We start from the raw sequence: 25021 nt of genomic DNA, 5'->3' as shown, positions 1-25021 counted from the left end.
CTTTAAGAAGAGGAAGAAGAAGAAAAAGGTAAAGATAAAAATTATGAACAACAAAATGACATCAAATACATTCCTACCAACAAGTGAATCTAAAAATCAAGTGAATAAAAAATCTGAAGAACAGAATGGACTGGTGAATATAATAGAATCAGGGACATAGAAAGGGAGTGGACTGACAATTCTCAGGGGGGAGGCGGTGTGAGGGGTGCAGGAAGAGACTGGACAAAAAGCTTACACCTATGGATGAAGACAGTGGCGGGGGGTAAGGGCATGGGGTGGGGTGGGGAATCAGGTGGAGGGGAGCTAGGGGGAAAAAAAGAGGAACACCTGTAATAATCTGAACAATAAAGATTTATAAAAAAAAAAGACATAATTCTGTTGGATGCTGTTCTAGGTTCCCTTTCTCTTAGTATTCTATATAATAAAAGCCTAATATGCTAAGTGTCCGGTTGTCTGGTAGTCCGTTCAACCAATCAAAGCGTAATATGCTAATGATATGCTAAGACCGCTCAACCACTCACTATGATGTGCACTGACCATCAGGGGGCAGACGCTCCGACCGGTAAGTTAGCTTGCTGCTGGGGTCCGGCTGATCAGGACTGAGCAAGACAGGCCAGACATACCCTGGAGCCCTCCCATGGTCCCTCCTCAGTTGGCCAGCCTCCTGAGTCCCTCCCTGGCCCTGATCGTGCACTGGTGGGGTCCCTTGGCCTAGCCTGCACCCTTTCGCAATCCAGGCTGATGGACCCCCCCACGGCCCACCGAGTCCATGAATTTTGTGCACTGGGCCCTCTAGTGTCAATATAAGTCAACATGTGTAATCAACATCAAAATTATTAAGAAGATAGTTTGCATGTTTTTTTCTTTCTAAGTTTTTGAAATCTGGAGATACTAAGTCTTCAGAATACTAAGTCTTTGAAATCTCAATCCAGACCCACCACATTTATTTTAATTAATTAATTAACTAATTAATTAATTAAATATTTTTGTGGACTGTGGGGCAAATGGTTAACATTGCAAAGCAAATTGCAAACTATTATCTTCCTTTGGTTTTTATTTATTTTATGTTTTAAAAAACATATTTTTATTGATTTCAGAGAGGAAGGGTGAGGTAAAGAGTGATAGAAACATCAGTGATGAGAGAGAATCACTGATCAGCTGCCTCCTGCACACTCCCCACTGAGGACTGAGCCCACAAACCATATGCTCTGACCGGGAATCGAACCGTGACCTCCTGGTTCATAGGTCGATGCTCAACCACTGAGCCATGCCAGCCGGGCTTCCTTTGGTTTAAAAAAAAAAAATCTCTTCTAAGGTCTCTATTATTTCCCTAAAATTCCTCTTAATTTTCTACTTTATCCTAATCTCTTCTGTACTACGCTCTCTCAACTCTACTTCTCCATCGCCTGTCCACCATTTCTCTTTTTCTATAGAGCAATTTTTCTTGCTCTTGGCACCGCTACTATGTATACTGATCAGGAGTTGGCAAGCTATGGTACCTTATGACCACGTGGCACTCACCATCCCTCACTTATCCTTCTTCCTTATCCCATCCTTTCTCCTTACTTTTTGTTTTTGTATTCAATCATCACGATCCATTTCTTTTATCTTCCTTTCATAGGATAATCTGTACCACTTGGGACTAGAGGTATCATCGAGCTGACCATTGACAAGCCGTAGTGGCAAATGAAAGGAAAGTGAAAGAAGGTGACTGAATTCTCACCATTCCTTCCCCTTTCACCTGCTACTCCTTTATCATTCTTTCCTCCATCTAGATAAATAGAGGCAGTTTCTGCTATAAACTAATTATTCATTAGTGAGGTGTGGTGAGAGATTGGGGAACCAAGGTTTAGGATAGTCTATCAGCCTTGGGCAAACTACGGCCCGCGGGCCGGATCTGGCTGTTCTAGCCGGTTCTCTTGCTCTCCCCTCCGCTCCTTTACTTTGAATTTATATTAGTTCACACAAACACTCCATCCATGCTTTTGTTCTGGCCTTCCGGTCCAGTTTAAGAACCCATTGTGGCCCTCGAGTCAAAAAGTTTGCCCACCCCTGGATAAATTCCAACAACAAGGATCACCCAGTATAGTGAAACCCACCACATTTTAAATGCTTAATAGCTACAGGTAGCTCCTGGCTACTATATGGGGCAGCACAGGTCCAGAATCACTGACTGGGAGGATATGCATTTGTTCCATCTACATCTGTGAAACCCAAGCAAGCCCAAATAGCAGATCTGACCCACCTTCACGTGCTGAAAACTCAGAATTACAGGCCTGGAGAGAGATGTGTTCCTTTTGGGTCCAGTAGCAGCGCTGACTATCTGGGAGTTCAGGTAAACGCCATCTTTCTCATTTATCTCGCCAAAAAAAGTTGCATTTATGATATTTCCAAGAGAAGAGTATGAAATAAAGATAACTGCACTGGGACCTGAGGAAACAGAAAAATAAAGTGCCACCATCATTCCTTCTGCCCCCTTTCCTGCCCCACACGTGTCATGCTCCCACAATGGTCACACCTGTGCTTGGGTGTGCCTAGTAAGTTCACTCTTCCTCCCCAAATGCAAGTCATCCTCAAGAGCCAGCTCAATCCCAGCCTCCGGCTCAGGAAGTGTCATGATGCTTCTTTCTCTGAACTTGTATTTCAGATGCAGTCCCTGTCATGCCAATGAGAATTCAATTGTCCACTAATTATTTCATATGGAATGAGCTCTTTTTCCAACAGGCACTGCATCTCTTGAGTGGCTTCATTTGGAAACCACAGGACTCCCAGCACAGTGCCAAACACCTTTATTTCCTAAAAAAACTTAAAATTATATTTCAAACATTCAGAAAGTATGTGACATCTACTCCCAGATTTAACATGTATTATTATTTTGCCATATTGGCTTCAGAAGTGTTTTTAAGGAGATAAAATGTTTTAAATATGGCTAAAGCTCCCACTATTTCTTTTCCTTCTCCAGAAATAACTATGGACTTGAAGTGGACATGTAGTCTTTCCATAAATATTTTTTTGTCATTTTACTACATATGTATGCTTCCATAACAATATATAATCTTGTTTTCTGAGATAAAAAACTCACATAAATGGTGATTTCCTTTGGATATCCTTTTGCACACCAGTTAACATTTTCAAGATTTAGACATACCAATACATGCACAGTTGGTTTATTTATTTCAGTTACTGTATAGTGTCACATTATTTAATACACTACAATTTATTTGTTGTAAGAATAAATGATGAAACTTTAATGGAAAAAAGAAAAAAAAGAGAAATAATCTCCATATAATATTCCATCACTTTGAGATAATCACTGTTGGAGTTCTGGATGTTTTCTAGGCCTATATATGTGTATCTAAATATATGTGCATGTCCAAGATAGCCAGTAGAGAGCTGAGTATTGGGAATTATCTGGTTCTATGTGAGTGTTGCACCTTTATATTGATTTTCTATTGCCAAGCAATTTCACAGCTCTATGGGCATAGAAGATAACATGTAGAAAAATCGATAGTAGCACAAGTAGTTTTTTCCATAGACATAAGTGCATTTTGTCTGGTAGATATGCAGTTGCTTTCTGCCCTATGGAAAATATAACCTCACCCTGGCCAGTGTGACTCTGTTGGTTGGGCATGTGTACCGAATGATTGCCAGTTTAATTCTGGGTCAGGGCACATGCCTGGGTTTTGGGTTCAATCCCTGGTAGGGGGCATGCAAGAGGACTTTTTGGAAGTTGACTAAGTCTGTGTGATGTCATTTCACTTCCTCTGCACCTTCTTGAAGAGACTTCAGCAAAGATGGACTTATTTTTCAAGGCTTTTAGATTTGGATGAAATATAATGTTGACAGTGGACTCAAGGAAATCCATTTATAGTTGGGTTACATGTATCTCTATCTCTATGCACATATGTATCAATCATTTACTTTCTACATATTATATATATGTAAACCAGAGCTAGAAATAAATAACATATATGGAAATTATAATTATCTATCTATCTACCCGTGTTTCCCCGAAAATAAAACATCCTCCGAAAATAAGACCTACTCACAGGTTTCCTTCTGAGTGAAATATAAGGCATCCCCCGAAAATAAGGCCCCCAGGCTCTGTCTCAGAATGAAAATTAATTTACTGTAAACTGGTTGCTAGGGCCGCCCCGACTGGCGTCTAGCAACCAGTGACGTTATGCGGAGTCCTGACGTCACTGCTGTGTGGAGGCGGAGCAGAGGTCGGAGTGAGCGGTGAGTGTGGGGCGGGAAGAGGAGGAGACTTTCGCAGATGCGTGTAGAAGAACAGGAGGATTAGAGCGGACGGGATGTGGCGAAGGTGGTGAGTGCTGGTCTGTCTCTGGTGACACTACCTGATGCTCGCGGCCGCCTTCATGATGACTGAAGGTTCTCAGTCAGTGGCAGACCCTGCTCCAGCCCAGATCCAGGCCCCAGCAAGCCCAGTGACAGTCCCCAGGCAGGCCCCAGGGGGTAAATGTCTGATAAAGGGGTAGGGGGGATGTCTGGTGAAGGTGTTCAGTGGCACAGGGGTGGGGGAGGGGATTCACTTAAAATGACACAGGAGGATCAGAGGGGGCAATCAAAATGACACAGGAGGATCAAAAGGGGTTACTAAAATGGTAATCCCCCCTCTGATTCTCCTGTGCCATTTTGATTCCCCCCTCTGATCCCCACTGTGTCATTTTGAGTGATCCCCCTCCCCCCACCTTGATACCCCAATTCCTTTTTTTTTACCCCTAGAAATGAGCGCAAAAAGAAAAAGCTACTCCGTGGAGTACAAGAAAGGAATCGTGGAAGACTCTTGGGGCCAAAATCTTACTGCTTTCTGCAAAGAGAAGATGTTGAGTATCCAATTGGTCCGAAAATGGCGAGCAGAGTATGGTAACATCATTGAACAAGTGGACAAGGGAAATGCTAAAAAGCGCACGTGTGGATCAGGTCAGCAACCATTATTTTCCAAGCTGGAAGACCTGATCTGTGAATGGGTTGTTGACAGGAGAGCAAAGCCTTTGGTTGTGAATAGGGCTCAGATTCAAGAATTTGCCCTTGCAATGGCACCACAGTTTGACATAGCCCCCGAAGACTTCAAAGCATCACAACACTGGCTGGATAATTTCCTTCAGCGAAGTGAACTGTCTTTAAGAAGATCTACAACATTGCTTAGGTTGGAAGATACTCAAGTTATTAAGCGAGCACTTGCATTCAAGTCCTTTATTGATGATGCTGACTTCTCTAAATACAATCTTTCCAACATGATTGCTATGGATGAAACTGCAGTGTTTATGGGCCAATCATCTCAAACAACAATTGAACAGCGGGGTGCCTCCTTAGCGTACATTCCCTCCACTGCTTACGAAAGTGCACGTGTTTCCTGTATTTTGGCAATTCGTCTGGATGGCACTAAAATCCCACCTTTAATCATTTCTAAGGGCAAGAAGGAAAAGATTGAAAGTGTTTTGGGCGTTTTTATTCTTGAAACTGAAAAAGCCTGGGCCACACAAGCAGTTATAAGGAAGTGGGTCGATTTAATGCTGCCGCTTGTTATGCGAGGGAGCCAAAGAGGTCTGCTAGTCTGGGATGCAGCCAGCACTCATCGCGCTAAAGACATGAAGACATTTCTTCACGAAAGAAAAATAGATCAGATAATGATTCCCGCAGGAATGACGGCCTATCTCCAGACTCTTGATATTGCAATAAACAAGCCATTCAAAGACAATTTGCGCATGGAAATTAATGACTACATTGAAAATAGAATGGAGAGAAATCAGCGTGGAAACTTTGTGAAACCTAAACTGCAAGAAGTTGTGACTTGGGTGAAGAATTCATGGGAGAAAATCACTGACAGTTGCATTGCAAATGCACTGCGAGCAGGCTACCTTGACAAGAAGTACTCATTTAAAGACAGTGCTATTGCTAAACATGAGAGATTTGGTCCACTGATTCTGAAAGAAATGGAGTCACAAGAAATTCACCAGGAAATTCAGGAATTGGATTGTTATGATGATGTTCCAGAAGATGATGACATGATTGTCATTGAATAAATGAGTAAATTCTTGATACTGTAGGATTCACAGTTTGTCTGGTTTGTGTTGACAACTACCATACTACCGTACCGTATACAGGTAATAAATTTCCTTTATTTTCATTTAACAATAAATGTGTACCGTATTCTTCTTCATGGAAAAATAAGACATCCCCTGAAAATAAGACCTAGCGTGTCTTTGGGGGCAAAAATTAATATAAGACACTGTCTTATTTTCGGGGAAACACGGTATCTATCTAGCCACCTATTTAATCCACCTTTTTTTTTTTTTAAATTCTCACTCAAAGATATTTTTCCATTGATTTTTTAGAGAGAGTGGAAGAGAGAGGGGAAGACAGAGAGGAATATTAATGTGAGAGAAACACATCGATTGGTTGCCTCCTGCACGCACACTGACCCAGGGGTCAGGGGAGGAGCCTGCAACCGAGGCATATGCCTTTGACCAGAATCGAACCTGGGACTCTTCAGTCTGCAGGCTGATGCTCTATCCACTGAGCCAAACTGGCTAGGGCTTGACCTTTTCTTTTAATGGAATGCCTCCTACATTCCAGACACTATTCCAGGGACATGGGGAACAAAGTAAACTGAGTTTCTGCTCTTATGACTCTTAAATTCTGGTGCAGGAGACAGACAAAAACCACAAACAAATAAATAAAGGTATATATCAGAATGATCAGTTCTATGAAGAAAATTAAGTGGGGTAAGTGGACAGAGAGGTAGGTGATGGCATTTAGACAGTTTTCGGACAACATAGTGAAGGAAGGGAGGGCCATGTGGATATGTGAGGGAAGTTGCCTCAAGCAGAGGAAATAACAGGGAAAAATCCTGGGGCCACAAATGTGCTTGGCTTATTCAGGAATCAGTGAGGAGGGAAGAGAGGTGACAGGTAGATCCTGCAGGGCCTATGGGCTTTGGTGGGGTGGACTTCTGTTTTTATTTTAAGTCAGTGGAAAGCCATTGAAGGGTTTAGGTAAGGGATTGCCATAATTTGGCATTCTTTAATAGGCTAATATATATTTACTGGAGGCCTGGTGCACTAAATTTGTGCACTGGTAGTGGGGAAGGTGGGGAGCTCAGCCTGGCCTGTGCCCTCTCGCAATCTGGGACTGCTGGCTCCTAACCGCTCGCCTGCCTGCCTGCCTGATTGCCTCTAACTGCTCATCTGCCTGCCTGCTCAGTGTGCATCATAGCCACCGGTCGTTCCACTGTAATGGTCACTTAGGCTTTTATTATATAGATATTATATGTTTACATATACACTGAATGGCCAGATTATTATGACCACCTTATCAGTACTTCATTGGGCCACTTTTTGCCTTCAATACTGTGGCGATTCTTCTTGGCATTGATTCCATGAGATGTTGAAAGGTGATGTGAGGAATCTGACACCATGCCTGATGAATAGCACTGTCCAGTTCTGTGAGATTTGATGGTTGTGGAACCAGCTGCCTGATGGCTCTTTTTAAAAAAATTTTTTTTAAAAATATATTTTATTGATTTTTTACAGAGAGGAAGGGAGAGGGATAGAGAGTTAGAAACATCGATCAGCTGCCTCCTGCACACCCCCTACTGGGGATGTGCCCGCAACCAAGGTACATGCCCTTGACTGGAATCGAACCTGGGACCTTTCAGTCCACAGGCCGACACTCTATCCACTGAGCCAAACTGGTTTCGGCCTGATGGCTCTTTTAACTTCGTTCCACAAATGCTCAATTGGATTGAGATCTGGTGATTGTGGGGGCCACCTAAGCAAGGTAAAGTCTCCCTCATGTTCTTGAAACCACTCCTGCACAATACGAGCACCGTGGCATGGCGCATTGTCTTGTTGGAAGAAGCCATCTCCATTGGGATACGCCATCAACATGATAGGATGAACTTGATCAGCAACAATACTTAGGTATGTTGTGCTATTCAGATGTTGTTCCACATGAATTAAAGGGCCCAAATCATGCCAGAAAAACATGCTCCAAACCATAACACTGCCCCCACCAGTTTGAAGGGTTGTACTCATGCGTGTGGGGTGCATGCTTTCATGCTGTTTCCGCCAAATTCGCACTCTGCCATCTGAATGATGCAACTGGAAACGTGATTCATTGGACCACATGACTTTTTTCCAATGCTCGACTGTCCAATCCTTGTGTTACTGTGCGAATTGGAGACGTTTTATCTTGGTAACTGCAGACAGCAAAGGTGTTCAAACAGGCCTTCGGCTTCCATATCCCATACAATGCAGTGTATGGCTAATTTGCCTATAAACGTCAGGTGGTCATAATAATCTGGCCATTCAGTGTAGCATGTAATATATAACATATTAATAATTTTATTATATATTATTAGGAGAGGCACATATCTATCTATAGGATATTGTTAAGGTGAATTCTGTCCCCCTCCCACTCCTCCTAAAATCATATGTTGAAGTCCTAAATCCCAGTACTTCTGAATGTGACTGTATTTAAGATAGTGCCTTTAAAATGAGGCTGTTAGGGTGGGTCATCACCCAATCTGACTAGTGTTCTTATAAGAGGAGGAAATCAGGACACACAGAGAGACACCAGGGATGCATGTGCATAGGGAAAAGACCACATGAAGACTCAGAGAGAAGTCAGCCATTTGTAAGCCAAGGAGAGAGGCCTCAGAACCAACTTTGCTGACACCTTGATCTTGAACTTCCAGCCTCCAGAACTGTGAGACAATAAATTTCTCTTGTTTAGGTCACTCAGTCTGTTAAGGCAGCCCCAGCAAACTAACACAGATTATCTCCTATCTATCTATCATCTATCTATCTATCTATCTATCTATCTATCTATCTATCTATCTATCTATCATCATCTATACCCATCATTTATCCACCTGCATGTATATGTAGTTGATAATATGTTATAAGTATATTTTCATTTCAATAAGTACTCATTCTTTGTGCTGCTGAGAAGTCCATGTGGCAAAGAGTCCGCATTTAGTGAGTATTTAAGAGTTTAGGGGCAAGAACTGGGTTTCTGCAATCAAATCCCAGTTTTGCCAGTTACTAGCTGTGTAGTTTCTCTAACCAGATTTCTCTGGCCTCACTCCAGGGATCAGAAGTAGGAGAGCCACTTGTTTCTCTAAGTTAAAGTCAATTTCTGTTGTCAGAATGAAACACTGGTAGGTGGCTGGAAAACATAGGAAGGTGATATACTCGCCTGTTTTTATGCTTAGAAATTGCTTATTTTTCAGCTGAAATATTCTGGCATAAGAGAAAATCACAAGCAGGAAAGAGAAGAGTGGCTGTAGAGGTTTCCAAGGTCAGTCTCCATGGCCTTGTGGGTTTATTCAGTGAAATGTTTTATTGGAGGAAGGGTGTGTTACATCTACAATTACTTGCAAAGTCCCAGTTCACACCTGGTGTCCTGGTGTAATTTAATAGTACCCCCTTCCAAATTTAAAATTATCACTGTTTGAAGATAAATTACAAGATTACTGTAGACCAGCAGTTCTCAATTGAGGGTGATTCTGCCCCCCTCAGGGAACACAGGGCAATGTCTGGAGGCATGTTCGGTTGTCACAACTGGGGCGTTGCTATTGGCATCTAGTGGGCCAAGGCCAAGGATATAGGGCTCAGAACACTATAGGGCCCCACCCTAGAGAATAACCTGGCCCCATATGTCCATAGTGCTGAGGCTGGGAATCCAGACGGAACCTGAGGACAGAGAAATGTCCCTCTGTGAATTTGTCACACATTCATCAATGGGTTCTTATCTCTCATTAGTAATGTTAAGGCTTCAGCCTAACAGTGGCTTTAATTTGATGAGCTTTTGTTATTGTTTGCCAGATACAGTGCCTATAGAGAAAGAATTAATGGTTCTGGCCCTGAAAGGGATCCCAGTACAATGAAGGAGACAAGGCTGTGTCAATCAACAGATACAACACAACATGGTAGATGCCAGGATAAGGTAGGTTAATGCTGGGGAGGGAAGGGTTGGGGGGACTCACAGAGGAGGGATGGCCTGACTCTGGTGCTGTGATGGAAGTGGGCAGTCCTGGGAGGTGAAAGTTGAGCTGTATTAAAAGAAGAGTCAAAGTTCACCCAAAGTGATAGTTGGCATTCCTGGCAGAGAAACAGCCAATGCAAATGCTTGGAGATGAGACCACAGGGCCCATTAGGGGATGATAAATAGTCTACTGCTGGGCACGTCTATGCCAGGTGCTCCTCAAAGCACATGGAATCCCACTGTGATACGTATAATTTATTTAAGCAATTCAGCATAGACAGTTGTTCTGGGCTGAGCCGTGTCCTCATGAATCTACATGTTGAAATCCTAAGCCCCAGTACACCAGGGTGTGACCAAGGAGCAAACTGGGCTGAAGATGTGATTTGGTAGCCTGTACTGTGTGAAGTCTTGCGCTCTCTACAAATTGTGAATTGCAGAGGAATCCTGTGACAATGCAAGTGTGAAATTATGTGATTGGAGGTTGGCTCCCCTCCTCCGCCTGGTCCATTCACAAATGGAGGCAGATTCAAGTACTTACCTTCTCGAGGGAGGAGAAAACATGATAGGAACTGACTGTCTCATGAGATTGTCTCAGATCAGAATGCAGTTTGTTGTCTATGTTTTACTTTGGGAGTTTTGATGGACAGTACAGACAACTGTGTCCATATTTACATGATTGAATTTCAAGACCCCATTAATCATGCTATAGCAGTTTTAGCTATGTGGCAGTTATAGTAAAAGTATTCTTGCAAAATTGAAAAATTAAAGGTTTTCATGCAAACAACTCAATTTTTGGTTTCTCTTGAAAAAAAAAAATATCAAAGAGTCTTGGCAGTTACAAAATAGTCACAGGGATGTAAAGTCCAGCATAGGGAATGTAGTCAATAATATTATAATAATTAGGTATGGTCAGGTGAATACTAGACTTATCAGGAGGATCACTTTGGAAGTTATGTAAATGTCTAACCACTCCAGGCGTCCTCAAACTACGGCCCGCCGAGGACATTTATCCGGCCCGCCTGGTGCCGCTACCTGTCCTGCTTAGCAGCCGACTCGTCCCGGGCCCGCAGTGCGCATAGGAATTTGTTCATAGTTTTTTTTTAAACTATAGTCCGGCCCTCCAACGGTCTGAGGAACAGTGAACTGGCCCCCTGTTTAAAAAGTTTGAGGACCCCTGCACTATGCTGTATACCTGAAACTAATATAATCCTGAATGTTAACTGTAATTGAAAAAAAGGTAAAAAATGTTACTAGATAATGTGAAACAAAGCTGAATTCATTTCTAACTGCTCCCCTCACCCCCCCCCCCAAAAAAAAAAGTCAGAGTGTGGTAACACTGGGACAATTAATAGTAACAATCTAGTCCTTTGTATGCAGGCTGTAGCAGATGCTGTAGGCACCCTGATTTTATTCCCTTGGCACTCTTGGTTTCTTTATATGCTGATGGATTTTACCCAAGCAGCTGAGACTCTGCCTGGGAGCTTTCCGTGAGAGAATGTGTTTGGTCGGCACTCAGGGCAGAGTGGAAGGGTCTGGAAATGAACTTCCCAGGTGGGTCCTCAACCAGTGATGAATCAGCACAGGTGGATAAATGGCTCAGCTCCTTCTCCGTTAGCAGGATAACTCAGTGGGATTGAGCCCCAGTTACCACCAGCAGTAACCTGTTCACTAACATAACAATCCATGTATTGGCTGCCTTTTCTCCCTTCACTTCCTCTCTCCACAACTTGGGTAGTTAATTTTATGTTAACATGGCAAGTCCATGGTACACAGATATTTGGTCAAACACCAGTCTGGATGTTGTTGTGAAGGTATTTTTTAGATGAGATTAATATCTATCTATCTATCTATCTATCTATCTATCTATCTATCTATCATCTATCTCCTTAAAAATTTTTACTTTTGCTTGAATTCTTATAGTAACATTTATTTATTTGTTTTTAAAATTATATTTATTGGGGTGACATTGGTTAATTATATAGGTTTCAAGTGTACATTTCTATGATACATGACATACAGTATATTGCATTGTGTGCCCACCACCCAAAGTCAAATCACCTTCTGTCACCATTATTTGGCCCCCTTTACCTTTTACTGTCCCCCCACTCCCTTTCCCTCTGGTAACCACAGTACTGTTGTCTGTGTCTATGAGTTTCAGTTTTATATCCCACATATGAGTGAAATCATATGGCTCTTACCTTTTTCTGACTGACTTGTTTTGCTTAGCATAATATTCTTAATGTCCATCCATGGATAAAGAAGATGTGATACATGTATACAATGGAATACTACTCAGCCATAAGAAGAGTTGAAATACTGCTATTTGTGACAGCATGAATGGATCTTGAGATTAATGCTTAAATAGTTAGGCTTGAGTAAAGCAGATTATCCTCCATCATATGGGTGGGCCTCATCCAATAAGTTGAAGGTCTAAGGAAAAGACTGGCCTCCCCTGAGGAAGAGGGAATTCTTCTCCAGACTGTCTTTGGACTTGAGTTACAACATCAGCTCTTCCCTGGCTATATTTTAGACTTGCCAGCCTCTACAATAACATGAGCCAATTCCTTAAAATCTGTCTCTGTCTCTCTTCACACACATTCTATTGGTTTCTCTGCAGAACTCTGACTAAAACACTTACTGCTGCTTCCTTGGATCACCTCCTAAATAAACTTCTACACTGAAACCCCTTTCAATTCTTCTAGAAACTGCTTCTGGGTGAACCCAAACTGAGACGTGGATGGAGCAGCCCCCAAATTACAAAGAAGTCTCTTCCATGCTGAAGAAAATAAAGCTTCCACTTTGGGAAGATGTCTTTTTTTTTTTTTTGGGGGGGGGGATAAGACTCAACTGACACAATCTTATGGTAACAAACCCATCAAGTAGGAACCTATTGGGGGATGGTTCCTTATGAGTCACACAGTGATATTGCTGTGTGTGTCTTAGGGTTTCTGAATGCAGCCACCACATGTACCTTGTAGGTTTTCCTGGATGATGTCATTGCAATGGATGTCCAGTGAGTTCATTTGGACGTTCAAGTTGAAGATCTTTCTTTCCTTCGAGCAATTGTCTGTAACAACTCGAGTTTCAACAGCTGGTAAGAAAAGTGCCAAGCAAGCTTACTGTTATTATAAGTTTTAAAAAACGTGTACAGCAACAAAAACAGGCCACATTTTACTGAATGTGTAGGGGATGCCAGGCTTGAGCTAAGAGCCTTATACATTGTCATCTTATGACAGCATCATATAACCCCAGGAAGGACCATTATTCAGATGAGGAAACTGAGGTTCAGAAGTTAGGGGTCCTCTCCAAGGCTTAAGGTTATGATGGGGGTGTAGGTAAATGCAGTACTCGAATCCTCCCACAATCACATCAAAAGTACTACTAAACTACTAACAATAATCATTCAGAACCACCTGAAATGTAGCCAAACAGAACTCCTACAATTAAGGATTTAAGGAATAAGCCACATTGAGACTGGTAGGAGGGGTAGACATGTGGAATGGGCTGGTCCCACACCCACGTGTGGTGGATAAGAATAAGGAGGGGTATCTCGGTAGAAGAGGTCACCCCTGAGGACCCCAAAACAGGATCCTCATTTCAGGGATTCAGTGCTGTGAAGAGAAGTTTCCATAACTTCTGGTTGTAAAAACCAGCAGGGATTGTGGCTGAGTGAGACAGAGGGCTTCTGGAGTCCCAGGCAGTTCCTCTTAAAGGACCTGTGCATGGACTTACTCAGACTCACTCATTCTCAGCTCCAGAACTGGGGCAGCAGCTTGAAAGGCACCAGGGACATACAGAGAGGAACTGAAGTGTCTGGCATCCGGGTGAGAGCTGGAGGGGCAGCTTTCTCCCAGACAGAAGTGTTGGCAGAGGCCATGGTTCCTTTTCTGAGCCCTTTCCTCACAGAGCCAGCAGGCAGGCACCATATCTGAGTCTTCATAAACCTGGTTATCACTGTTCACCCTGCCCTGGTGATTCCCTGAGACCCTGCCTCACCACTTGTGGGCACACCCAAGCTGTTTCCAGTGGCTTTTCCATACAAATGGTCTGTCTTGGTTCATGATTTAGACTTCCCTGAAATCTCTCAAATAAGCAGCATCTAGTCTCAGCATTATATGCATTATTATAATCCCATTTTATAGATGAAGAGACTGAAGCTTACTGAGGTGAGGGCACTGGTTACCTGATTAAACAATTAGAACCTGGAAAGATGAGAATTATTTGTAATTTGGAAAATGTTTCAATTTATAATGAAAGTGTCCAGATACCAGTTTCCCAAGATGATTAGGTACTAGATTTTCTTTTACCATTTAAATTTATTTTCATTATTATTATTTTTATAGACCATAAAGTATTTTATCGGCTAAGTTGGTAAAACAAAAATGGTTCGTTAGGCATACACCAATCCTCTGATATCCCTGAGCTGAATAAAACATAACAAATATTTCTGGAGGCCAATATAGTGATGTATATCAAAAGTCTAAAAATGTTTTTTTCCCTTGACCTAGCATCTCCTCCTTTATGAATTCATCCTAAGAAAATATCAAACAAATACAAACAGATAAATTTTTAGTGGTCTTTATCACAGGATTGTTTGGCAAAAACCCACATTTTCCAGAATAGGAAAATAAATTATGGCACACTCATACAATGCAACTCTATAAGTCATTGAAGACAATAACATAGGTAATGATGCTGTCTGCAGTTTTCATGGAAAGATGTTAGTGAGATAATGACTGAAAAAAACAGGCTTTGTGGAACTGTATGTAAAAGATAACATACACAACAAGTATGTGTCCTCTTCATCACACATGTACCTAACTAGGTATAGGATTGGAAGACTGGGATATGGGCAGATTTGGTTGGTCTAAATTAGTTTTGTTTATGTATTTTCCTAATTAAAAAATTAATACTTGGTTTTGCTGTGGTATTTTATTTTTAAAAAGAAAAAATGTATATATTTAGGTTTACAATATGATGATTTTACACATATATCCCTAGTGAAATGACAACCATAGTCAAGCTAATTAACATGACATGTCACGTGGTTGTGTAATATGTATGACAAGTGCAATAAAAGGATTTTCATTTAAAAAATATAAGATGTTCCTTCTACATGTGTTATTAGGTTATATAGGCACAAGATTTAAAAAATACTTTTTAAGCCCAAATCCCAGACCCAGGATGGGAAACCACTGAGAATCTTTTTTTTTTTTTTTTTTTGTAGCAGTTCTATGGAGGTGTAATTGGTTGTACATTAGAGTGTACAATTTGATTAGTTTTATTGGTACATACACTTGTAAAACCACCACCACAATCAAGGTAGTGAGCATTTCCATGACCCCCAAGTTTCCCCAAATTTTCTCATGCCTCCTTTCCATCCCTCCACTCTACCCTCCCTGTCACTGAAGCATCCATCTTATATAAAAACTGCTGTTTGAAATTTTAACCCTGCTATTTGGCTTTTGTAAATGCTTGCTTGCTTAAATAATAAGGGAAATAAGACTACTTCCACTTCAGAGAGGCCATTAAACCTTTCCTGGACAAAATTATCAGTGCTGGCACCAGGCCAGGCCTTTGGTTGAGGTCTCAAGGCCCCAGCACATAGGGGCTCTTTAAGAACTTGCAAAGGGGCCGGAAACACCCCATATTTGGGAGACAAAGAAGTTAAAAACATATAAATAGGGAAAGTTCCTCCATGTTGGGGCCCAGAATTTGAGAGACATTTTCCTCTGGACCCACGCATAATAAATGTAACTCCATCTCTCTAAGTATTGCTTGGTTCTTCTCTGGTTTTCTGTAACATCACTATAGATTAGTTTGCAAATTTCCAGCATTTTATATAAATTGGCTCATGCAATGTAGTTATTTATTTTCTAACTGTTTAATACAGACTCCAGCTGGTAACCAGAACCCCCCCCCCCCACTCCATGAGCATCAGGTCTTATTGTCTCCTTACCCACAGTACTGTTTTGAAGTTTCTGGATTTCTTGGTCTGGGGCGTTCAAGGCAGTTTCTAGAACATTGGATTCCATAGTCTGGAGAATAGATGTGGCCTTGAATGCAACTTTTCTCTGCTCTCCTGATCCCCACAGAGTCTTGTTGGTGAGAAGTGACTCAAAATTCTCAACAACCCGTTGTAGCTTTAAATATATAAATAACAACAATCATAATAATCCACTCTGATAAGTCCCCACAACCCCAAGGCACAGTAGAAAGCATGAGAAAGCAAGTTCTGGAGCCAGAGGACCCAGTTCAAATCCTGACTCCACCATTCACTGGCTCTGTGACCTTGGGAAAGACACTCGATTGCTCTGTGCCTCAGTTTCCCCACTTTAGGAGGGAGACAGTAATAGAACCCTATGGAGTTTTTGGAAAAATTAAATGAGTTAGAAGATGCTACATGTCTGTGCCTGGTAAATACAGGACAAGGGTTAATTATTACCAACCTCTTTTACCAATAGGGAAGTGGTGTGTTTGCTCAAAATAGGTTCTCAGCCTGGGCAATTTTGACCCCCTGGGGCAAGCATGTCAAACTTGTGACCCACAATGAATATTTTTTGTGGCCCAGCCAATATAATGGTTTGTAGAAATAGTTTAATAAAAATTTCATAACTTAATTTTTACAATATCCTATTATGCATAATTATACTATTGACCAACTACTATAATCCTGTTGCATTCATTTCCCTTATGCACCTACACACAGGCGCACCCTTTCTTTCCACTAATACCAGCAGAGAATATTTTAGCATCCGATTGCCACATCATTAGTCTTTTTATTTTATTTTTTTTAATAAATCTTTATTCAGATTATTACAATTGTTTCTCCTTTTTCCCCCCATAGCTCCCCTCCACCCGGTTCCCACCCCACCTTCTGCCCTTACCTCCCCCCCCACACTGTCATCATTCATAGGTGTATGATTTTTGTCCAGTCTCTTCCTGAACTCCCCATACACCTTTCCCCTTGAGAATTATCAGTCCACTCCCTTTCTATGCCCCTGATTCTATTATATTCACCAGATTATTCTGTTCCTTGGGTTTTTAATTCACTTGATTTTTAGGTTCACTTGTTGATAGATATGTATTTGTTGTTCATAATTTTTATCTTTACTTTTTTTCTTCTTCCTCTTCTTTAAGAATACCTTTCAGCATTTCATATAATACTGGTTTGGTGGTGATGAACTCCTTTAGCTTTTTCTTATCTGTGAAGCTCTTTATCTGCCCTTCAATTCTGAATGATAGCTTTGCTGGGTAGAGTAATCTTGGTTGTAGGTTCTTGCTATTCATCACTTTGAAAATTTCTTGGCACTCCCATCTGGCCTGCATAGTTTCTGTTGAGAAATCAGCTGACAGTCGTATGGGTGCTCCCTTGTAGGTAACTAACTGTTTTTCTCTTGCTGCTTTTAATATTCTCTCTTTGTCTTTTGCTCTTGGCATTTTAATTATGATGTGTCTTGGTGTGGTCCTCTTTGGATTCCTTTTGTTTGGGGTTCTGTGAGCTTCCTGGACTTGTAAGTCTATTTCTTTCACCAGGTGGGGGAAGTTTTCGGTCATTATTTCTTCCAATAGGTTTTCAGTATCTTGCTCTCTCTCTTCTTCTGGAACCCCCATAATTCTGATGTTGGTACGCTTGAAGTTGTCCCAGAGTCTTCTTACACTATCTTCAACTTTTTGGATTTTTTTTTCTTTTTGCTTTTTCGGTTGAGTGTTTTTTGCTTCTTTGTATTTCAATTCTTTGACTTGATTCTTGTGTTCCTCTAGTCTGTTTTTGGGTCTCTGCATAATATTTTTTATTTCAGTCAGTGTATGTTTAATTTCTAGTTGGTCCTTTTTCATATCTTCGAGGGTCTCGTTATATTTATCGGCCTTTTCTAGGATATTCTTGAAAAACCTTATAACCGTGGTTTTGAATTCTATATCCAGTCGTTTGTTTTCCTCCATTTCTTTTGTTTGTGATCTGTTTCTTTGACGCCGCATTTTCACTGCTTCCCTGAGTTGGTAGGGTAGATTTGTGTGCTAGGTTTCCTATATGGCCTAGTGGGTCGGCCTCCCCAGTTAACCTGAGGTGGACACTCTTGGTGCACCCCTTTGTGGACTGTGTGTACAGGCTTGTTGTAATTAAGTCTTGATTGTTGTTGGTATCACTGGGAGGAATTGACCTCCAGGCCAGTTGGCTGTAAGAATCAGCTGTGTCTATGCTGGGAGAAGTTCGGTGCTGGAGACAGCCTTATAGGATTAGACTTGCCAAATTGCAATAGCCTCTGTGCTCAGCTTGGATGGGGTGGAGTCTCAGGGCGGAGCAGACAGTCTTGGCTTCCCATCATCCTTGCCCTTGGGCACATGCGAGCGCCTTCAGACCTCTGCCTTCCCCGGCTCCCGAGTCTCCGCCCGAGAGTCCAGATTCCCCCCACAAGAGCATGGGTCCCCAGGGGCTCACCTGGAACTGGGGTTCAGTGTAGTCAGAACTGGGGCTCAGTGCAGTCAGGAGCTTCTGACTCCCTTCCACTTGGGAAACCTGTGGCAACCTCCGCAGCCTTTGTGTGCACTGGCACGCGTGCGCCTTCAGACCTCTGCCTTCCCCGGCTCCCGAGTCTCCGCCCGAGAGTCCAGATTCCCCCCGTAAGAGCGTGGGTCCCCAGGGGCTCTGCTGGAACTGGGGTTCAGTGCAGTCAGAACTGGGGTTCAGTGCGGTCGGGGGCTTCCTTCCCCCTTCCGCCAGAGAAAGTCAACCAGGCTCTCAGCCGCCCTTCCTCTCTGCACGCACAAAGACCCTTTGCCGTACCTCCAATTCTCTGTGAGCTTTTCTCTTTCCTTCTAGTTGTAGAATTTTCACTCAGCCAGCTTTCCTGTGGTTCTGGATGGTGTCCATACTGTCTTTTAGTTGTAGTTTTGAAATTGTTGTGCGAGGCAGTTTAGGTGCTTACCTATGCCGCCATCTTGGTTTCTCCTCCACATCATTAGTCTTATACTGACTTGTTTGATGTGCACAACAGGAAATATTTCGCTTTTGGAGAACAAGAAAAATAGGTTTATTTGCGTTATGCTTATTAATTTGTGCAGTTATTCAGTGTCTGGTAAGTTAATGTTCAAGAAGAAATATTAATTTTTATTAAAATGTTCTATTATTTTATGTTAGCAATGACTCATTTATTTCAGCTCTTTGTATTCAGCATGTCTCTATCAAAAGAAACCTACTTTTCTATGATAATTGAAGCTTTTGTTTTTTTGCAGCCCACATAAACTTAAACCTTGTTCATTTGGCTCATGTTAGCCTTTGAGTTTGACATGCTTGTCCTGGGGACATTTGGTAAAGTCTGGAGATATTTATGAATGTCACCACTGAGGGATGCTCCTGATATCCAGCGGGTGGAGGCCAGAGATACTGCTCCACATCCTCTAATGCATAGGACAACCCCCACAGCAAAGAATGACCCAGTCTTGAATATTATAACATTATAATATTATACATAGAGAAACTCTGAGGTAGACATAGCTCAGAAGGCACTCTAATTGGCCTTTTAATTTTTATTTTTTAAAATTAAGTTTATTGGGAGTGATATTGATTAATAATTATGTGTTTCAAGTGTACAATTCTATGATACATCATCTGTGTATTGCATTGTGTGCCCACCACCCAAAGTCAAGTCTCCTTCCATCATGATATACTCGACCCCCTCTACCCTTGACTACCTCCTTCATCCCCCTAATTTGCCTTTTAAATTCAAGACATTTGTCTATGAAGGATAGCAAAGAGATGGACCAATGGATGGAGAAGAATGGGGCTAAGGTGAAGGTTTAAAAATGGAAACAGCCGAAACCGGTTTGGCTCAGTGGATAGAACGTCGGCCTGTGGACTGCAGGGTCCCAGGTTCGATTCCGGTCAAGGGCATGTACCTGGGTTGCGGGCACATCCCCAGTAGGGGGTGTGCAGGAGGCAGCTGATCGATGTCTCTCTCTCATCGATGTTTCTAACTTTCTATTCCTCTCTCTTCCTCTCTGTAAAAAATCAATAAAATATATTAAAAAAAATGGAAACATTCTATTTCTATGTATTTGCCTATTCTGGACATTTTATATAAACAGAATCAGCCCTGGCTGATGTGGCTTAGTTGGTTGAGCGTTGTCCTGTGCACCAAAGGGTTGCAGTTCAATTTCTGGCCGAGGCTGGATCTCCCTTCCCTTGTAGAAGGTGTGCAGGAGGCAACCAATCAAAGTTACACTCTCACATCAATGTTCCTTTCTCTCCCTCTTCCTTCCTCTCTAAAAGGAATCAATAAAAAATATTAAAAAAAATGGAATCATACATTGTATAACCTTTTGTGTTTGGTTTCTTTCACTCAGCATGTTTTCAAGGCTCATCCACATTGTAACATGTATTGGAACTTCATTCCTTTTTATGGCTGATTAACATTCCACGGTATGGATGGATGATATTTTGCTTATCCATTCATTTGTTGATGAACATTTGGATTGTTTCCACCTTTTGGCCATTGTGAATAGTGCTGCTGTGAGTCATCAGCAAGAGAGCTTTAAGGTAGGGGTTGCAAATAGGTGTCATCTTTAATGCCAACACCAATCAATTAGTAGTGGCCACCTGGAACACTGTTGAGAAAGATTCTGAGGCCATATTCAGATTCAGCAGAAAAGAATGCTTTGGTCAATTATTGCTATAGATATGAATATATGACAGGGGGAGTAGCAACAAACAAACAAAAACCACAAAAAAACACCACCAAAAAACAGTGCTGCTGTGAACATGGATGTGCAAATACCTATTTGAGTTCCTGCTTTCAATTCTATTGGGTGTATCATAGAAATAGAACTACTGGGGCATGTGGTAATTCGGTTTAACTTTTTGAGGAACCTAGCAATAAAATTTATAATGAAATGCCCCTTTTAATTACATGCTTATTTATTACTTCAATGAACATTTGTTGAACTCTCAATGAGGGCTTGGTGGTATTCCTGTCCTCAAGAAGCTCACGGTCTATGGGGTGACAGCATATCATGTAAATGGCAGTCAGCTGGAGATCACATGGATGACATGGATGGAACATGTACTCTGGGTGAGTCACTGTGCCAAATATTTGACATATATAATTTCATCTAAATTTCCCATCTATCCAAGGAGGTGGGTGCCATTATTACCCTCATTTTATAGATGCATAAATCAATTCTTGGAGAGTGTGATGGTTAGTTTTATGTGTCAATTTGATGAGGTCATGGGGAACACAGATATTTAGTCAAGCATCATTCTAGGTGTTTCTGGATGAAGTTAACATTTGAATGGGTAGACAGAGCAAAGTGGATTACCCTCCCTCATGTGGGTGGGCCTCATCCAGTCAGTTGGGGGCCTGAATAGAAAAAATATTTTAGGTAATGGGGAATTTCCTTCTGCCTGACTACCCAATGGCCTTGAGCTAGGACATTAGTTTTCATCTTCAGACTTGAACTGAAACATCAGCTCTTCCTATGTTTCAAGCCTTCAGGCCTCTGCTCTCCTGGTTCTCAGGTCCCTGGAACTCTCCCATCAGCTCTTCTGGGTCTCCAGTTTGCCAACTGCAGATCTTGGGACCTGTCAGCCTCCATAATCATGTGAGCCAACTCCTTGTAATAAATCTCTTTATCTATATCTATGTCTCCTATTGCTTCTGTGTCCCTGGAGAACTCTAACACAGAGAAGTTGTGTCTTTTGCCCATGTCACTTGCCACTGTGGTGCTAGGATTTGAACCCCTGTCTACACTTCTAGCTCCACAGCCTCCCACCATAAACACATGGGGAAGGGGATATTAACTCAGATGGAGGTTGTTTAAGGAGGCCCTCCAGAAGTATGTGATACCTGAATGGAGTCTCGGACAAAGAAGAGTGACAGGAAGCCAGCCAGGTTATGAACTGGGAAAAGGAATTTCAGGTAGAGAGGATAGTATGTACCTGGAGGCCTGGAGATTGGGAGGGCAAGGCATGAACACGCCCTCTGCAGTAGGGCAGGGTGAGGGCAGAGGAAGGAATGAGTCCATTCTACTCAAATAGACCTTCTCAGAGACATGAATCATTTAACCAAAATATTAAAATTTAGAGTTGATTTACAAACACTAAATGATTACTATCTAACAGGTACTTTCTTGGTTTCTCTCTCTCTTTTAGCTATTTTACAATATCCATTTCCCCTTCTTCCTTTTGGTAACTGAATGAACCCCTCAAATTTCACCTGGGTCATGCGGCCCGGCTACAGGCCATATTGTTCCAACTTCCCTTGCAGTTAGGTTTGGGCATATGTGCAATTTCTGGATTGTCACTTTAAGACATGTCTCTAAGCCCTGGCCAGTGTGACTCGGTTGGAGTGTTGTCTCGTACACTGAAAGGTGGTGGGTTTGTTTCCCGGTCAGGGCATATGCCCAAATTGTGGGTTTGATTCCTGACCGAGGTGCATATGGGAGGCAGCCAATGGATGTTTCTCTTGCACATTGATGTTTCTCTCTCTCTCTCTCCCTAAAATCAATGAAGAAAAAAAACCAACAGACATGTCTCTAAAAAAAGGGAACCCTAATGCACTGTTGGTAGGATTGTAAATTGGTGCAGCCACTATGGACTACAGTATGGAGATTTATAAAAAAATTAAAAATAGAACTACCATATGACCCAACAATTCCACTTCTGGGTATTTCTCTGATAAAATCCCAAACACTAATTTTAAAAGACATATGTACCCTATGTTCATTACAGCATTATTTTCAATAGCCAAGATGTGAAAGCAACACAAATGCCCATCAATAGATGATTAGGTAAAGGAAATGTAGTACATATATACAATGGAATATAACTCAGCCATATAAAGAATGGAATCTTCCCATTTGTGACAGCATGGATGAACCTACAAGGTATTATTATAAGTGAAATAAGCTAGGCAGAGAAAGACAAACACCATATTATTTCACTTATATGTGGGATCTAAGGAACAAAATAGCCCTGGCCAGGTAGCTCAGTTGGTTAGAGCGTTGTCCCAGTACGTCAAGGTTGCAGGTTTGATCCCTGGTCAGGGCACATACAAGAATCAACCAATGAGTGCATAAATAAGTGGAACAACAAATCGCTCTCTCTCTCAAATCATTTAAATGTTAAAAAAATAAAATAAATAAACAAACAAAACAGAAATAAACTCATAGATATAGAGAACATTTTGTTGGTTGACAGATGTGAGGGAGGTTGGGGAATGGGCGAAAAGGGGAAGGGATTAAGATGTGCAAATTGCCAGTCATAGAAATAGTCACAGGGATGTAATGTGCAGCAGAGGGAATATGGTCAATAATCTTGTGATAACTATGTATGGTGTCAGATGGGTACTAGACTTATCAGGATGATTACTTCATAAGTTACATAAATGTCTAATCACTATGTTGTATACCTGAAACTAATATAATATTGTATGTCAACAGTTATTGAAAAATTAGAGAAAGAAATGTCTCTAAGATCTGATCACACCCTTATTAGCATATCATAGTGATCTCATAGATGCCTCCCTCCCTCCACTCTCTCCCTTCACTCTGCCCTCCAGACAATGTGCCCTAGACTCCCTCTCCCCTCTCCCTATGAATGCAACATTGCAGCAACCTATCTTTGACCATGCAGTTGAGGACAAGATGCCAGGGGATGGAAAGAATGTGGGCACCCTTAATGGCCTCACAGAGCAGAATCCCTTCACCAGCCTAGACTGTTCACCTCTGGATTGTTAACTCAGAAAGTAATAAAAATTTATCTTTTAAAAGCCATTGAATAATTGGGCCTCTGTTGCTGCAGCTCAGCATACCCTAATACAGTCTTACTTAGTCTGTTTTTCTTGGTCTGGGATAGATCCTATCTTTAGGGGGCAGTACACACACACACACACACACACACACACACACACACACACACACATAATCTATCTATTGCTATAGTGAGATATATAGTGACATACGTATAGTGATAAACATGGTGATATATAGTTGACCCTCAAACAACATGGTTTGAATTGAATGGGTCTACTTATATGTGAATTTTTTTCAATAAATACCATAAATGTATTTTCTCTTTCTTATGATTTTCTTAATAACATTTTCTTTTTTCTAGCTTACTTTATTGTAAGAATACAGTGTATGATACATGTAACATACAAAATATATGTTAATCAACTATTTATGTTATCAGTAAGACTTCTGGTCAATAGTAGACTATTAGTAGCTAAGTTTTTGCGGATTTTTTACTGCATGGGGGGGTCAGTATCCATATTCAACAGTCAACTATAATATATGTATATATCATAGTTATACATAATAGGAATTATCTAGTGATATTGTATTATAATGAACTTACATTATATTACAATTAACATACATTATATATTAAAATATATTACATATTGCATATGATGCATCAATATATGATCTATAATATGTAGTACACATATAATATCTAGTACCCATTGCCATTTGCTAATTTTTGGCTTTGTAAATATTTGTTACCAGGCTAGGTTCCAGGACTCAGCTTCCACTCACCTCTTTATTGCCTTTGGTTGTGCTTGAGGTGGTGATCTCTGCAAAAGACATCATGGGCAGTTACTGTGGGAACTGAGAGTGAAAGGGTGGAGAGGTGGGCAGGTAAGGTGAGTAACTTGAATGTAGAATGTCTGAAGACAAACTAATGATGTTCATTATCAAGCTTCTTTGCTGTTTGGGGGATCAGAGTCCAAGTTCCTTGCTACAGTGTAGAGCAGTGTTTTTCCACTGGGGTGATTTTGTCCTCAGGGGACACTGACAATGGCTGGAGACATTTTTGGTGGGTACAGTTTGGAACAGGGGATACTACTAGAATCTGATGATTGGAGGCCTGAGATGCTGCTCAACACCCTACAATGCACAGGACAGCTCCTGACCACAAAAAAGTATTGGATATTAAATGCCAAAGTTGCTGTAATAGAGATACACTGGCATAGAGGAAGCAGAAAAATGTAAACTCCAAACTCTGTAA

General features: G+C 41.4%; 1 protein-coding gene across 2 annotated transcripts in view; it reads right to left on the bottom strand.

Moving 5' to 3' along the window:
• Positions 1–25021, bottom strand: part of ADGRE3 (adhesion G protein-coupled receptor E3) — an 86516-nt gene that overhangs the window by 27891 nt on the left and 33604 nt on the right. Inside the window, exons 5-8 of one of the 2 annotated variants that reach the window (XM_080673926.1) lie at positions 24550–24587; positions 15974–16157; positions 12986–13105; positions 2246–2430 (exon numbers count right to left, since the gene is read on the bottom strand). In XM_080673926.1, coding sequence (XP_080530052.1) covers positions 2246–2430; positions 12986–13105; positions 15974–16157; positions 24550–24587 — 527 coding nt within the window. The remainder of the gene's footprint in view (positions 1–2245; positions 2431–12985; positions 13106–15973; positions 16158–24549; positions 24588–25021) is intronic. The other variant, XM_080673927.1, reaches the window with a different exon arrangement.

The sequence above is a fragment of the Plecotus auritus genome (assembly GCF_963455305.1).
Source record: "Plecotus auritus genome assembly, chromosome: 6".
NCBI lineage: Eukaryota > Metazoa > Chordata > Mammalia > Chiroptera > Vespertilionidae > Plecotus > Plecotus auritus.
The sequence above is the reverse complement of the archived record's forward strand: the minus strand, read 5'-3'. Positions and strand labels throughout refer to the sequence as shown.